We start from the raw sequence: 17,115 nt of genomic DNA, 5'->3' as shown, positions 1-17,115 counted from the left end.
TAATTTTGTTTTAGTGTTGTCGACTTAGGCAATCTTAAGTATTCAATGTTATAGTTTGGGCAAACTTTGTTGTGTGTTATCGACTTGTACAAGCTTTGTTTTGTGTTGTCGACTTAGGCAGGCCCTGATGTTTGTCTTGCTAAGTTAATGATAACTTTATTATTGACTGTGAAGTATTAATGAGGAATCTTTTTGAAATGTCACAATTGTTTTATGGTGTGAAACGTTGCTTCTCATTAAATGCTTCTAGAAGAGACAGATGTGGCTACATCTCAATGGTTGAACTTAAAGAATGAAGTGTCAAGAGTTACACATAGGAAGGAAATGATTCCTAACTAATAGTCAATTTGTTTCAAACTTCTTTCTTTTATACTTTTTTCTTCATTCTCATCCAACCTCAACACTATTTGCATTTATCCTTTTCTTGATTGAGTTTGTATTTCTTCTTCGAGGTACATATATGTCGTCTTCCTCTTCTCCTAATCTTGGTTATGGTTGTCGTCGTTCCTTACTGGATGGGAAAAATACCCCACGAGCAAGGGTGCTTCTTTTGTCTCTTCTAACAAGAGGGTTTTCTTCACAAAAAATCTCTCATTGCTTCTCCTCCTCTAGTGGTTTCCTTAGAGGTCACCTTTGGCCCTCGAGGAAAAGAGGAAGAAGAAAAAGAAGTAGGTAATGTAGGGTAAGAAGGTTGCCCCATCTATGGACCCTAGGTATACTTGGATTTGAGACAAGGTAGCCTTTTATGATTCTAAGTTCGTGACTGAAGCGAGGGTAGTCGACCTAATGTCTACCTTCAAAATTTGTTCGGATGGGCTTAACACCCTTCCCTGCTTTGCTAACAATAGGGTATTCTTCCGACTTGGTGAGAAGGAAGATAATTTTGTTTTCATTTACGAGTATTTCCTAAAGTTTGGTGTTTCTTTTGCCTTGTCTAATTTTAAGAGCGGTCTTTTGTTCGCACTCTCTATAGTTATTAGTCAATTCCACCCCAATATTAGGGGTTTTGTAAAATCTTTTGAAATCGTGTGTGGTCATCTCAGTCTGACCCCTCACATGTTCATGTTCTTCTATCAGATGAAACACGGGACCAAGGTCGGCTAAGTATCTCTAAATGGGTCATTGTTTACACGAAATCTTTTAAGAACTCTAAGAATAAATTCTTCAAGCTAAAGGTCTCCTCTCTAAGGGTGAGCTAGAGCACATCGTGTTTCTTGGTACTTGGGTCCCTAGGTTTCCCTTGTATTTGACGTTCCTTAAGAAGTTAAACTTGGTGCCTGATGGTCAGCTAACTGTCGAGGAGGACAGAGGTATTAAACTTATTGGGCAACTTCCTCAACCCATCAATTGTCAAGGACATGCTTCACATCCCTAATGTTGAGGATCATGTTACTCTCTTTGAGGGTATGGTTGTCCATTTCTTTTATGATTGTTTATTATTTGAATAATTGATCATTTTTATCCTTGTTTTGCAAAGACCATGTCAATGGGGGGCTTCAATTATAACGCGTGGAGGGATGCGCACGAGTAAGTCAACTAGGGCAGCTTCTACGATGGTCTCTCTAACTGCCAATCAGTAGAAGATTAACGCAACTTGTGAATCCTAATAAATATAAAATATCTAGAAAGATGGTGAGCATGGATGTCATATTAAAATAAGAAAGATAAGTTTTGTAGAAGTGAAGTGTAACATAAATGGTTAGAACTTCTTGTTATGTGTTTGATGCTTGTTGTATGCATAGTACATATTTTATTTATTTTATTAATTTGTTTTATGTGAACTTGTAGTGTGTTATTGTTTGTAGTATTTGTAATGCATATGTATGACAAGCTAATTATGATGGTCTGTTTAGTTTGATGTGTTTGTTTGGAACTTGGGGGTGGTGTGTTCGGGGCTAGAGAAAAAAGTATATTGTACAAAGAATAAAAGCTAATTAAGACAACATGCAAATTAAGAAAAAAGAGGAAAGATTAAAATGGAATGTTTAATTAGGAATCAATCAGAATTAGAATATATTTTATTTTGATTGTATGGTTGTTACATAATCTTAGGGGATAAACCTAAACACTCTAAAATTAGGTGTAGACATGCCTCCTATTTAATATAGGTTTTGTGTTGGTTGCTTCGGTCTTTTCGAGTCTTACGCGAGCAAATCAATCATGGCTTTCACAAGAACCCTGCCGAGATGGCGGGTTACACTCTACCCAAGAGTTGCATGAGCCTTCCTCCTATTAGTTTTCCTGAAATGCTGAAGTCCGACCCTTTCCTCTATGCTTTCGATGGGGGATTTCTCGCTAGCCACTAATGCCATGTTTGTACCATTAGTTGAGGAGTCCTTTATTGAGGATGTGGACGAGAATTCTCGTTCTATAAGCTGATCAACTTTTGGTTCAACAGTTAGAGGTCCGCCTGATGTTGAGTGCATAGGACTTTGAGCTCAAATTCGTAGCATTTAAGTTGCTCTTCAATTTGTTGGATTAGCAATATTGCATTTGATTCTAAAGTGTTGTCACCAAGTTGGACACTAAATATTTTTATTGAGATCTTGAGTGTGGTCTCTGGTAAAATCTGATTGGATTAAATAACTCTGATGCATACTCTTGAAGATTAGAATACAAAGTGAGATCCACCTACAAAAGACTCTTTACACTCAAATCACTAAAAACTTTTAGGTTTTATAAATAAGAAGGAATAATTGAGTAAGTGTATATATTTTCTTAGAAATATCATATATATATATATATATATATATATATATATATATATATATATATATAAACTTTTTTAAACTACCTAAATTTATCATAACTATCATTAATATATAAATAATTCTTTAAAATATTTTTTAGTTATTCCAAAAGAATGAAACTTAATTAAGTTGATTGGATGGAATTCCTCATCACATCAGTGTGTTGGATACATCATTGTGCTGGATAGGTACACCAACATTATTTTTTACTCAATAAATTTTCTAGTAATTGCTCCCACATTTTCAAGATAGAATCCGGGTTGAAGGAATAAACTGAGAAGTGGACTTCCAAGTTAAGACCAATTAACTCAAATTACTTTATCAATAGTGTGCAGGTTTATGTCATTCTTAATATAATAGTCACTGAAACGCATTTAAACTTAATTTTGTAAATTGGGATAAAAAATTATTAAAAAAAATTCTTGCCAGATATTTTAGATTTGGCAGCAGGAAGTCATAGTGGGATTTTGTCAAACATATGGTGTTATTGTAGAAAAACAACGTGTTTGAATCGATGAGAATCCTGGGCAATGTGGCTTATGTTGTTTCTTTGTTTGGTTTGATTCCGACCCAGTTACTGTCCCTACTTATCCTTGATCACAAGCTTGGATTGCATCATTGGAATTCCTATAAAGCGAAACGCATCTCCTTATCATATACTAGTTATCTCAAAAAAATATTCAATTTTATAATTTTAATAATTAAATTACAAGAATCATGCATATTATATTCACGGAAGAAAAAGAAATAAGTAAATGAAGAATTTTAAGAGGAGGGGGTGAGGGCTCTATCCTTCAACAGGGATTCTGATGCCCTTCTCCCAGAGACCAAAGCACCATCAAACGTCGCACATGTCAAATAATCACCACAAACATACAAACCCGACTCAACTCTCGGGTTTTTCTTCAGATCCGTGGGTGGGCACTGATTGGGCTGGGCAAACCCGATTCGATAGCTCCTTAAATGTTTCCACTTACTAACCAATTTGCCCCCAAACCAACCCGAAAGCTCCTCAATAGCCTTACCCACAAGTTCATCGTCGGACACACCCTCAAACAACCCAATTAGTGACACTGATACCAGGGCCTTGTCGGGTGGCCCGTAAGATGGAGCCACATTCGTCGCAAAGAACATGTTGTTTACAATGCCCTTACCCGACCCGTTAAGAAATAGGACCGGGTCTTCAACCGGTATCTGATCCCGGTTCGCGGTGAAATACAAGCATACCGTGCTTCGAACCGGTTTCTTAGGAACCTGACTAATCCTTCCCGCTAATAGTTCAACTGCCGCGGGTTCTTCGACCGCGACGATGACTCCCAGCTCGCTCTTCAAAACGTCGCCGTTTTTCAGTCTCACGAGAGGCGTTTTGGAGTCGTCGAGGTCGACGGAAACGGCCCTGGAGTTGAGCAGGATCGAACCAGTCGGCAACCTCGCCGCCAGCTGTTCCGGAATAGCCGATATGCCTCTCGCCGGCAGGGTGTTGTCTCCGAGAGCGAGGCACTTGAAGATGAAATCGAAAAGACGCGAAGTCGTTTCCAGGTTTGGATCAAAGAAGATTCCGCCGAAGAAGGGGCGGAAGAACCTTCCGATGATGGAATCGGAAAACCCTAGCTTCTTGAGTAAAGCAATTGTGGGGACTTCCTCTGCGGCGAAGATTTCTTCGTTGGATTTGGAGAGGACGCCAATTCTGGTGGATCCGATTAGTAGCTTGTCGATGGGGGATCCAATCGGATTGGTGAGGGATTTTGCGGAGTCCCAGAAGTGGCGGAGAGGGTCGGCGACGGTGTGAAATCGACCATCGTAGAAAATTCGAGCTCCGGAGTAGAACTTCTGGAGATTCAGGGACTGGTAATCGAGGAGCTTTTGGGCTTCTGGATAGGCGGTGATGAAGATTTGGAAGCCGCGGTCCAGGAGGAAGCCGTCGACAATGTCAGTGCGGACGCGGCCGCCGACCGCGTCTGAAGCTTCGAGGAGGAGGAAGGGGATGTTGTTGGAGTTCAGGTGAGTGGCGGCGGCAAGGCCGGCGAGGCCAGCGCCGATGACAATGACTCCGGTTTTGGGTAGTGAGGGGTTTTGCAAAGGTGAGGAAGAGGTGGGGGAGAGTTGTGCGGAAGATTGGGGATTGAATCTGAATCGTTTTGGAGGAGATGAGAAGGAGAGGTTTGTGCAAGGGGCGGAAAATAGTGTGATAGTAGTCATTGGAATTTGGATAAGGTTTTCAGTTAGTGATAAAAATCGTTCGTTTTTTTTCAATAGAAGGGTTTGATTCTGGTGGATTGGTTTTGGTGGAGACGCTGATGTTGATGCCATTTCTTTACGTGGATTAATGCAATCTCTCATTAGATATTAATATTATCATTGGAGAGTTTTGAATATTTTAAGAATATCAGAAGCAAGTCGTGTCACAATATTCTCCCTTCTCCTTCACACGATTGGAAAGAAAATTGATTGGATGAAATCATTTTCTTGTGCACTGCTAGTAATGTGAATAAGACAAATCCACCCTACAATGTCACCAATAGTTCAGTTGTGAACTCGTGACATTCCTCAAATTTAGGCTGGATGGTTATTGCAGCACCAAAGTACAAGTTAGACTATCGCTGCTCCTATCATATACCTCATTGAAGAATAATCAAATTCCCTGTGCATAACTCCATATAAATATGGTAGAAGAAAGGCATTCAATCAAAAACAAAAACAAAAAGGTAGCGATAATGTTTTTTTTCTTAATATCATGTCGTTATTCCGAAATGTATGCACAACTACACAGGTATTCTGGTCACCAGGGTTATAGTTTCCAATACGCCCCCACAACCATGATTTTATTTATTTAAAAAGTGGGGGAAATTATTCTAATGAAAAAAGAAGAAAAAACAGCATGGTTTTGAGTTAGAATAGTAAGTTCCATCAGTGAAGAGGCGTTGTTTTATGAATGGTGGGGATCAAATCCCTTTGGTAAAAGCTTCAAATACCGGTAGTCTCCTTTTAGCAGTCCGGCCATGTTTAAGACTGGAAATATAAGCATGAATTTCTTCTCTTGATGGAGCTTCATCTGAACCTGGGAGTACAACCTCAATACCATCATCCAGGGGTGACCAGTCATGGGCAGATTCGGGTGAAGTTGGTTGGGAAGTTGCACCTTGCTGATCAGACTCCGCCGCTGCATCCTGCTGTTCAACAATGTCGCTGCTTGGGCCATGCGTGCTTGATCCTGCTCTCACAGATGATGATGGTGTGCCTGTCTCTGCCTACATAACTCGACAACAAATAGTCAATTCCTGAATACTTGCCTTTTTATATCTAAGCATATTGGTGTATTGCTTACCCTGGATTTGCTTTTCGGGGAGGAACGACCAGATTGAGCCTCTTCTTTTAAGTGTAACTACAACATGTTGACACCGTTAAGCTATCAAATACCAGAAGATAAAATGCAAAATCGAATACAAAATCATTTTTACCAAAATAATAGATTACATTGTACCATTTTCAATAAAATGCAATAACATAGATATATTTGCTACCCTTTTTCGTTAAACCTTTCAGAACCCCAGACCAATAGAATTTAGCAGATTCCTCTGACGGAAACTTAATTCCATGTCAAGTAGCATTATCCAGGTCCAAATCGTGGTCCTATGTTGAAGTGTGGGTAGTTATATTTTAGTCAAAAGCTCATTCTCACCCTAATTTAGAATGGGTAACATGACCTGTTTACAATTGATAATCACCTAATTAATCATTCTCTTTTCATGTTGTCCCTGCAATTTATATTATAATTCTACACGTGGAAAACAGAGAAGGAAAGAAAGAAATTGGCGGGGAACGACATAACATAATAGGAGTCCAAGATTCTTAATTAAACCTTCTAGCACATTTACAATCCCTATTATAACATCTGCCAATATGACTTAACAAATGCGTAACCAGAAGTGCAACAAAGATTTTCACACTACCCCGTAATGGAATTCAACTGCGTTCGCCATAGCAAGACATTCCTCATCCTAGAAAGGGAACCAAACGGGAAAGAAACCAGAGGTTATGGTAAAGTAAACTAAGAAAAGAAAGCATAATAATACTCTCTTTTTCTTGAAAAAAAACTCCTCTACAGATGAATGTTTACAATTTCATTAAAAATAGTTGCCCAACTTTGCAAGAACTTTGCATGGACAAAACTACATTCTTTAAAACACAAAATTGGTTTGGAGTTTCTTTGAATGTAAGACCACCTGAAATCATAATTACTCTTCCAGTGGGCAAAGCTTTTATCTTAATCAAACATAAAATTAGAGAATTTAAATACCCGAGAACAATAAAGAATCATCTATATAACAGATAAATTCACTAGACCGATAGATAATATTTTCTAGAGGAAGAAGAGAACAAGAAAAAAAGAAAAAAACTGCTACTAACCACAGTTTACCTTACCCTGAGTACGTCCACGTAGAGCAGACTCTTCGTCACCCTCAAACAACCCATGAAAAAAGATTTATAAAAGGTTGGAAATTCAAATTATTCCTCCTTTATTCCACTGAGACCAGTCAGAAGAGTCAAAGCTTTCGCACTCGTGTTCAATAATTACCACTAATAATTCTAACCTTTTAATAATCTTCTTATATATATCATTTAAAGAAAGTATTAAATATACGTTATATTTCTAAAATATTTACTTCTTTATTTAATACAATAATAAAAGGATACAATAATAAACTACGAAAAAATTTAACATAGTCAACAAATATAGAATAAATTTGTGATAGAATTTTGAAAATAAAAATGTAAAATCAAAATAAAGTATTCTATAATAGAATTATCGGTTAAATAATCTCTAACAATATTTGTATAAAGCCTAAATTAGACTTGTTTAAATTACAATGACTAATTTTAAATTTACGGACGGAAAAAAGAAACTTCATTCAAATTTGTGGAAGTGAAAAATAAACGTTTTACAGACATATCTTATTATCAAAATAAGTGATGAAGAAAATATACTAATCTTGCAATTCATAACTGTAAAGTAATGATACGGCCTAACCTGGCATTTGGAGTTGTAGCGGCAGCTAGCGGACTCTTCCCACGCTCTGCAAGAATCTGTCTTGAACACGCTCTTGGACGCCGAGGACGAAGAGGACGAACCGCGGCCGGAGGAGGATGAAGACCTTCCACTCTTTCCCCCGGACATTGGTCTCACTAGAATATCATCCATCACGAGAACGTCGTCGTCCCCAGTCGCCGTCGTTCGGTACATTGGCGGCGACATGAATGACGCGACCTCCATGTTCTCGATCGACGAAAGCGGTGACGGCGACAACCTACCGCGAGAGCCGAAGCTGCTGCTCCGCCCCGAACTATTGCCACAGTACGGAAGACCTTTCGTGGACCACGCGCTGAACGAGGGAGGGCTGAATGCCTCGCTGGCGGAAGCGACCTTCCCGGACAACGGCGATCCGGCGAACAGGTAGCGCGAGAGCGGCGAACCGGCGTCGATGTTTTCGGCGTACGGTTGAAACCGTGGACTCATTGCTGACGGTTGGATATAGCGTCCTCTCCTCTCATCCGAGTCTATCTGCATCGGTGGAATGTTCTCGTTCGAAGTCCTCGGCTTCAGGACCTTCATCTTGCCGTTGCTCCATGCGCTTTCCATTGCCTACTCCTGTATTTCGATGACGAAAAACAGGGAAGCTGTTACGTCGAAAATTTCTCGTTCGAGTCAGGACACGAACAGATTCTCAAACGCGATTCTGCGTTCTTAATTCGAACGTTAGTTTCCCCTCTTACAACATTAAAACAATTGATTCCATGTTTAGTAAACATCAAAACTATCTGAAGAGTAAAATGCTTCAATCATTCGAGGAACCGGTAGAAAAGAAAATTTTCCAGCAAAATCATTACAGAAAGATAATTAAAAATGTTGAAACTGATGGAGGAAAAGAAACGGAGAGATATTACACGCACAAATGGCGATTCAGCGCGGTTCCGGCGTCGGTTGCATAAGAGCAGAGGAAAAAGCTGACGACAACGGTGCTATTGGAGTATGTGATATATTCTCAGATAAACCTCTTATTTATACTGTGCGAAACACGATAGCAAAGCAGATGTTTATTAGCGATAGTTGCCTTCAGTTTCACTCCTTTATTTTGAAACAAACTAAAACTAGAAGTTTAAGAATACAATGATTCGATTGGAGCAAACCCACGTCAGAGCATGATGCTGTTTGTTTAGTGGACTTGGTTTTAACGTCGCCACCTTACATTGAATAATGAAAGCCGTCGCACTGACGAAGCACTACAAACAATAAGAGACTAACGGCTAATAATGGCTAATAACACCCAACTATACACAAGTTATTGAACAAGCAGCAACAAAGCTTTATGCACAATTCCATCATGGAAATGATCCCTAATCACTAAACTGAATCTACAACTTGCAGATACAACAGCTCCCTCCCGTTTCAGATGCTGTCAAGGGCATTTTTGAGATTCCCTCCAAAATACAACATGAGATCACCGCCGTGGACCCTGCCCTCCGGCAGATTAAAGTCTAGGCCTTTCTGAGCAGTGCTGCAGCCTGCGGCGGAGCTGTGGCAGTTTCTGTCTTGGTCTGGCTTCTTAGCAGTCAAGAAGTTGGAATAAGATGGTGATTTCATTGAAAGCGGAACTAACACCTCCTTCGGTATGAGGTGTCTTTGTGTTGGAGTTTCCATAGAATCATTGGAGTCAGACACAACACTGACGCCTGAGGAAGAATTGTTCTCAAAACTGCTACAGGCAGTGGAAGCAGCAGCTACAAGACCACGGAAAAGTCCAGGAGCAATCATGCCCTTGTTCATTTCCCGCTCTTGCACCAAGCTGCTGTGAGCAGCACAGAGGCCACTCTTTCCCCTTGCAAATTTCTCACACTTTCCATCTCCCCAGCTACATCGCTTTCCTCCGCCATGGGCCTTGCAAAAATCTGTGCTCCCTTGAGCACTTTTCCCACAACCTTCAAACCTGCATCGCTTACCCCCACCATGCCTAACGCAACAGTCGGTACGGCCACGTGCACTCTTGGTGCAACCTGCAACAGCACACCTCTTCCCACCACCATGAGCAACACAAAAGTTTGTGCCTCCATGTACACTTTTGGGGCAAATGCCACCTCCATTGAAAAGGCAGCGCTTTCCCCCACCATGTGCCTTGCACAGTGGGGTGCTTCCCTCCGCACCTTTGGTACACCCTGCAAATGAGCATCGCTTCCCACCACCATGTGCCTTGCAATACATAGTGCTTCCTTGTGCACCCTTTGTACATCCTTGCAATTGACAACGACGCCCACCCCCATGAGATATGCACAACCCAGCCTGCCCTTCAGCACTCCGAGTGCAACCATCTATCCTACACCTCTTACCCCCTCCATGTCTAATGCAAAGTCCAGACTTACCTCGCGCAGCTTTTGTGCACCCACCTGGATAACCACATCGCCTACCACCACCATGAGCAATGCAATAATCTGTCTTTCCCTCGGCACTTTTAGTACATCCTAAGTGTTGGCACCTCTTCCCTCCACCATGGGCCTTACAATAAGCAGTTCGGCTCTCAGCACCTTTGTTGCATCCTGGTTTTTGACATCTCTGTCCACCACCATGTCCAATGCAAAGTCCAGAAGCACCTCGAGCTCCCTTTGTACAGCCAAAAAATCTACATCTCTTAGGATTGCTTGTTCGGGTCTCTGATGTTATCCCTGTAGCCTGTGGCTCAGATGCAGGATCAATTGAGTAATTTACAACACTGGATGGTTCTGGGCACAATTGAGATTTAGTTCCATTAGTTAATTGTTGTACCTGCACCGAACTTTTAGCAATATCCATTCTTGGAGCTAAAAGAAGTGACGGCATATAGCCACCTGATTTCTTTGCTGAGGTAGAGCCCTCATCAACAACAGGAATCCTAGAAAAATAATTATCTGCAGACGTTTGGCTTGAGAAACATGACATGTTCACATCAGTCTCAGTTGAGCCTGAGCAGTCAAGTACACTTGATGCCTCGTTTGTTACACCAGAAAGGCCAAGTTGAAGAACTGATTCACATTCAGATGGCACGTGCAGAGGAAAAAGATTGGCTGACCTTTTTTTTGCATTAAACCCCAAATTGCTGTAGCCATCGTCATATGCCATTGGGGTTGGGCCCAATCCCAAAACCAATCTGCAGCCATCATCAGAAGCATTGGAAAACTTCATCCCAGTATTGCTCTCACTAGATCTATAAGTAGCCTTATTTGTTTCCCCAAAACCAATGCCATTCAAGCATAATGTAGTATCACCGAAGTTGTCATCTTTCCTGAGTTCAGTGTCATGAGGAGACAGTAAAGCGTTCATGTTCAAATCCATTATCAGATGTTGTATACTACAGCTACAGAAGGTTGAAGCAGCAGAACAGTTCACCAGATACTACTACAATACTCAGTTACCTACCAGAACTTTAAGGCTAGAACAACAAATTCCAATATACAGTTTCCACCACTTACAAAACCAGATGTATCTGACCTGTCCATTTTCACTATATCCCAGACAAGTTTAATCTTTCAATAAACTCACTTTAACCATTGATATCTTATAACATCTCTTGGAAAGAAACCTTTTATAAGACTGCTTAATACTGAAGTAAGGAGTTCTCTGGAGCTTTTCGTGCTCCCAGCGAATAAATCATTAAGCTTCATCAACCCTGACAGAAACAAAGAAATAAGTTATTAATGAATTAATTAATACTTAAAGAACAACTTATTTTTAACCACAGTGCACCCATATAAATCACCCTTCACCGCCATGATTGGGAGGGTTCAGGTGATTAAAAAAAGGAAATGTCAAGTTTTCAGGTCTCGCCTTAACATGAGCAGAACAGTTATCCACAAAATACTGCAATAAAATTACGGGAAGACTACGATAAATATAGGCTTATTTTACCAAGCTGACCAAAATATGTGAACCAGATATACATTACGTAACAAGCTCAAAGATTATTTATGCAGTCTTTCAAATCAACCTGGTAAAGGCAGGAAAGGCTGTCTAAGCGACACACCTGAAGTTGATTGTGAGAGGTTTTGTTTAACTAACACCAAATATACAAACCGAAGAAGATAATCGAAAATCAGAAGACTTTCATCCTTCAAAAGGTATTCATCCTTGACACGTGATACACATACGGAATTCGAGCTGTTAGATATGATTAAAATATTGGAATTTCAGATGCATTGCTCTTGGAGTATGCATGAACCTAGAAGGTCCGAGAGTATATAGATGAATGGGACGCGTCTTGAGTTTCACTAACCTATGAACAGACGCACATTAAGAGATATGAAGTTGTAATAAGCATTCTCAGCCAAAAAGATTGAAATTTTTACTGGCAAGGTTAAATGAAAAAAAAAAAAACAAAAAAACAGCAGTATGTACACCAAAAAAACAGAAATCTTAGAAGAGAAAAAACAAAAGGGAAGATCAGGATATAGAAGACCAAGTTCATTAATTACATATAGAAAGAACCTCAAATCTATATTAAATATACATTTGCATGAAACAGAACCGAAGAGCAAAAATAAAAATAACAACAATATTGGAACAACGAAAAAAATTAAGGAAACAAGAAAAATCATAAGGAGTTCACTGACCTTCGCCAACTCTATAAGGGTAGGATCCATGCTCATTTTGTTATGTAACTCCATAGGCATAAAATCTTTTCAGTAAATGAATTTGTTCACAAGTCCAGCAGAGGCCAACTTTCCAAATATACAAGAGAAGGCTAAAGATGATTAGTGCTGCTCCTGCATAAAATTTGAACATAACAAGCAATTCAAACCACATGATTTGAAAGGAAAAAAAGAAACTACGAATTATGTTCTAGCACAGAACTCCAACACACTAGACAATCCTACATCAATTCTAGGATTCAACTGTTCAACCAGGAAAACTTCATAATAAGATAGATATACAACCAGTTCATATCTTTGTAATATATCGCGCTCATAAAAAATATAAGCAGTCAATAAGCACACGTTATGACTTCAAGGGTTGAAAGAATCGGCTACAGGGGCATATGCAGAGAAGTAGATCTACGTTAAAAAAACACCAAACTCACACATTGTGCTGAATCTTAAATTAAACATAATAAAAAGAATAAGAAAAATCTTTAAAATTGACAAGGGGATATGAAGAGAAAAATCAACAAACTGGAAGAATAACTAGCTACCAGCATCATAGTCACATCTTAAAACAAAGACAAAGCAAATATTAACCCGAATAGATCGAAGATTATCATATTTTCCCGAAAGTTAAGCATCAGAAATTACAAGAAAAACACAAACAAGCAGAGAGTGTGACCCCTACAACCAAATCTGGCAAATTCTGCAACCAAAAACAGGAAAGAGTGTCATCTCACACACAACGAAATCCCCCAACTCAAAAACCATACCATAAAAAAAATGATAAACAGCAATTAAATACAGCAGCAACGGACACCAACAAGAAGAGGCAGAGATAAAAATAGAAAAATCACCGAATAACTGAGCAATTCAATTACAGAAGCTCGGTACTATTGAGACAGAGAAACAAAAGCTGAAAACATACAGAGAGGATGGAAAACTCTAGACCGAACGTAAATAGAGTTTCCAGATCTAAGAAGCAGTGAAAACCCTGGAGACTTGAAAACTATCGAAGAAGAGAAGACGAAGAAAAGACAAGGAAATACCGAAACATTGACGAAAGAAAGAAGAGCAACTCAACACAAGCCAAGCCAGACAGAGAAATAGAAACTCGTTACGTAATAAAGCCCCGCTAATAAATAAAGTAGAGGCGGCTCTTTTTTATTTTTATTTTAATTAATATTATTTATTTACTATTTATTTTTTTATATAAAAATTTACTTGGGCGAGTAGTAGCAACAACGCAAAACTAATAAATATCGAAATCTTATAATGACAAAATTGTCCTTCTTGACAAGTGGGGGAGAACAAGCGTCACATGCTGGCGGGGCATGCATACTTTTGGTCGAAAGGGATACAGATTAAAATTCCTTTACTACCCCAGAGTCAGCGTTTTATGCGGTCCAAAGGAAGGGTGGTTTCGTCTTTTCCCCTTCCACTCTAGGTTTTGTGTTTTGTCTAGGGTTAGTGGAAGCAGAAGCTGTCGTGGCACGCTCGTGTCTTCCAAAGTCGAACAAATTTTGGAGAAATTATCTCCTGCGCCAACCAGCCTTCGCCACCATATCAGTCACCGTTGATGCATCTCATGTGAAAACGAGTCAACATTTGGGAGAAAAAAAATCAACGTTTTGGTGCGTCGCGAATAGCTCCAGCTTCAGGTTAGGCAATTAAGTAAGTTCACTCTGGAAGCATATTAAATATATTTGTTTCTATTTAAATTTTATGGAAAATGATATTCTATCATATGATCTCAATTACATGTCTGATGGTCAATTATTAAGCTGGGAACAATTGTCAATCGGTCAACTAATAGATGGGATGGCAAGCAATCAATCCCGATTACCAAGCTAATGATAATTATCAATCCGGATGATCAATTAATTAATCAAATAACAAGTTATTAATCTGGATAGTTAACTATCAAGTTAGCAGTAAATTAACAAACTAGATAGTCTGACTACAAATCGAACAGTCAATTACCAAACTAGACCATCTAAACAGGATCAAGTAGATTAACTCTAAAACCTTTTTACTTAAGGTTAAAGTATGATTAGTCACGTTTAGGCCGTAATTAGGTTAACTATAATCAAATGTTCATTAGAAAATATATAAATACTAGTATAAGGTATGGAGATAGATTATGCATTCATTACAATATTCATTGTTTTCTGTCTAAGTTGACCTAATTTTGGCATTGAAATACCTTTTACAAGTATCATATGAGTAGTTTAGATGTCTTGTAGATTCCTCAGATTGAACAAAACTTGAACTTATGAGTGAACATATGGAGACCGAGTAGTTGGACCTAAAGACTTTATCCCACACCTGAAACATTTTGACGCCTACTGTGGGACCGAGTAATCAGCCTGATAACCTTATGGTGACCACGAGGAACATGACAAGCAACATAGTTGTGGAGAAAGCAAATAGCCAACCCAACCCAATTAACAACTGCAAACACGGTCGAGATGTTTCCTTTCACATCGACAATAATGGAGACATCATTGTCGAACTAGTACACCGTGCTAGTTTTTTTATAAGTATGATGACTCCATCGATCTCGACAAACATTTGAGAAGTTTCATGAACTAGATGGCACTCTACAACTCGAATGACCTAGTCTGGTGTAGAGCTTTTTCCATCTCGCTAAGGGAAAACCATTGGCTTGGTTCAATTCCTTACCACCCAACTTCATAAACAATTTTGCCACCATTCATTATAAGTTTAGAGGATGGTTTGCGACTGGCTAGCCACGTCACCTAACGTCCATTGTCTTAGTGAACATTAGGCAGGACAATAAAGAATCGCTCTGATTCATTGAACACTTTAGAAAGGTAGCAAGACAGATCAGAAACCTTAGCCATGAGGTGGTTATGTATCACACGATCACGACTTACCGTTAGGATCGTTTATAGATGGCCTTTGAATGAAGTCCAAAGATCATATGGATGAGTTGAGGCAGAGGGCCACTTAATTCATACAGGTGGAAGAGATGCGAGACTTCCAAAAAAAAATGTGAGCGAAAGCCTTGTCCAGTGATAATAAAGCAGAAAAAAATTGCATGAAAAAGGGGGTTATACCCATTTCAAGGAGTCAAACCAAAGGGCCCGTGTTCACCAATATACTCCTCTCAATGCAACCTGAGCAAGAATCATCGAAGAAGCTCTACGTGTCGAGTTGATGCCCCCTCCTTGAAAGAAGCCTACTCCTTAAAATGTTGATGACAATAAGCATTGTCTATATCACAAGAATATAGGGCATATAGCGGAGGAGTGCACCATCCTACATAACAAGATAAAAGAGTTTACCTAAGTTAGTCGCTTAAAACATTATGTTAAGACCGAGTGAAAGATAGAAGCCCACTTTTAAGTGTAACCCTCAACGAATTTCAAGACAAGAGTCTACAATAAAATGTCATAGAAAATCATCTTAGTGCAGAAGCTAAAATAAAAGTAGAGACCACTCGCTCAAGGGGCACATAAACATAGATTCATAGGACTTTGTTGGAGGCAGATCTTCAGCATCAGTGTGCAAGAGACACATTTGAGCGTAGAAGACCATCCATCTGATGGAAAAGAGGCCAAGAACTATGTCTCCATAACCTTTATCGATGAGGACTTTAAGGCCCCAAATCCTAATTAAGATGACCTAATGTGATTACTGTTAAGATCGTCGACTATGGCTTAAGAAAAATTTTGGTTAACCAAGGCAACTCGATCAATATCGTATATTGGAGGACATTTTTGAAAATGGACCTATTTGAGACCTCATTATGACCTGCAATGACTAGATTGTAGGATTCTCAAGACAACGGGTGAATACTTGGGGATACCTTGATCTCGAGACGAGACTCGAAATTGGGCGGGACAACCGGGAAATCTATGTTAGATATCTTCTAGTAGAGGCCAACATATCTTACAATGTGTTGATTGGACAACCTTGCCTCAATGCTTTCGGTGCCATCGTTGCTACGCCTCACCTAGCCATGAAATTCCCTCTGATATGGGAACAATTTGCATCGTACATTTCGATTAGAAGATTGTGCGAGAATAATATGTTACGGGACTCAAAATGACACCTTACATTCCATCACCTAAGGTCTACCTATCTAAGGTACCAATATAAAATACTAGATTGAAGCACAAGGTAAGGTCAAAGAGCTGATGTTGGAAGGTGATCTGGATGTAGAGCAAGAGTGAGTGGTAGCAAAGGTATTGGAAGACAACAAAAACTTGTTCGCATGGACAATTGCTAACATGTTAGGCATTCACCTTAGGGCTATGTCCTACAAGCTTACCATTTTTAAGGAAGCTCAATCGGTCTCTTAGAAGAAGTGGCATCTAGGAAAAGAAAGGTGATAGGCTGTTGAGGCCAAAGTGAGAAGGTTGGAAGAGGTCGGCTTCATCACGGAAGTTAAGTACACCATGTGACTTGCGAATGCGGTTATGGTTAAAAAGTCGAATAACTAGTGAAGGATGTGTATAGACTTCGTTGATTTAAACAAAGCATGTCTAAGGACGTTTATCGTCTTCATAGCTGTTGAGATTGTTGACAATACAATTTGTATATCACTCTAGTTTTTTATGATGACAACACATTGCTTAATAACACGCATATGTTGTTGACGAATTACATATTCTTATGCTGATTGACTGTTATATCTGTTGAACATGTTTATGTATTGTGTTACATGTTCCTATGT

At 39.4% G+C, this 17,115-nt stretch overlaps 3 protein-coding genes across 9 annotated transcripts; all 3 read right to left on the bottom strand.

The window, feature by feature from the left end:
- Positions 1-3,451: 3,451 nt before the first annotated feature.
- On the bottom strand, positions 3,452-5,114 carry LOC106774013 (phytoene dehydrogenase, chloroplastic/chromoplastic). The gene has a single exon (XM_014660805.2). The coding sequence runs from the start codon at positions 5,088-5,090 to the stop codon at positions 3,516-3,518; it is 1,575 nt and encodes a 524-aa protein (XP_014516291.1). The 5' UTR covers positions 5,091-5,114; the 3' UTR covers positions 3,452-3,515.
- A 543-nt stretch (positions 5,115-5,657) lies between these two features.
- On the bottom strand, positions 5,658-8,823 carry LOC106774014 (cell wall protein IFF6-like). Of its 4 annotated transcripts, none has more exons than XM_014660806.2 (5): positions 8,696-8,823; positions 7,780-8,397; positions 6,701-6,748; positions 6,076-6,132; positions 5,658-5,998 (listed from the first exon to the last, which is right to left on the bottom strand). In XM_014660806.2, exons 2-5 carry the CDS (start codon positions 8,386-8,388, stop codon positions 5,693-5,695), a joined length of 1,020 nt encoding a protein of 339 aa, XP_014516292.1. In that variant the 5' UTR covers positions 8,389-8,397; positions 8,696-8,823; the 3' UTR covers positions 5,658-5,692. The 4 variants fall into 4 exon arrangements, with proteins under 4 accessions (XP_014516292.1, XP_014516293.1, XP_022642236.1 ...); XM_014660807.2 differs by having other exon boundaries at positions 8,700-8,813; XM_022786515.1 differs by having other exon boundaries at positions 7,780-8,485; positions 8,696-8,771.
- Positions 8,824-8,842: 19 nt separating this feature from the next.
- Positions 8,843-13,546, bottom strand: LOC106774012. Of its 4 annotated transcripts, none has more exons than XM_014660802.2 (3): positions 13,460-13,546; positions 12,384-12,536; positions 8,843-11,443 (listed from the first exon to the last, which is right to left on the bottom strand). In XM_014660802.2, the coding sequence occupies exon 3, from the start codon at positions 11,107-11,109 to the stop codon at positions 9,196-9,198; it is 1,914 nt and encodes a 637-aa protein (XP_014516288.1). In that variant the 5' UTR covers positions 11,110-11,443; positions 12,384-12,536; positions 13,460-13,546; the 3' UTR covers positions 8,843-9,195. The 4 variants fall into 4 exon arrangements, with proteins under 4 accessions (XP_014516288.1, XP_022642234.1, XP_014516289.1 ...); XM_022786513.1 differs by lacking the exon at positions 13,460-13,546 and adding an exon at positions 13,062-13,451; XM_014660803.2 differs by lacking the exon at positions 13,460-13,546 and adding an exon at positions 13,268-13,451.
- Positions 13,547-17,115: the final 3,569 nt, after the last annotated feature.

Source organism: Vigna radiata, chromosome 9, assembly GCF_000741045.1.
Source record: "Vigna radiata var. radiata cultivar VC1973A chromosome 9, Vradiata_ver6, whole genome shotgun sequence".
Lineage (NCBI taxonomy): Eukaryota > Viridiplantae > Streptophyta > Magnoliopsida > Fabales > Fabaceae > Vigna > Vigna radiata.
Note: the sequence above shows the minus strand (reverse complement) of the source record. Positions and strands in the feature narration are given on the sequence as shown.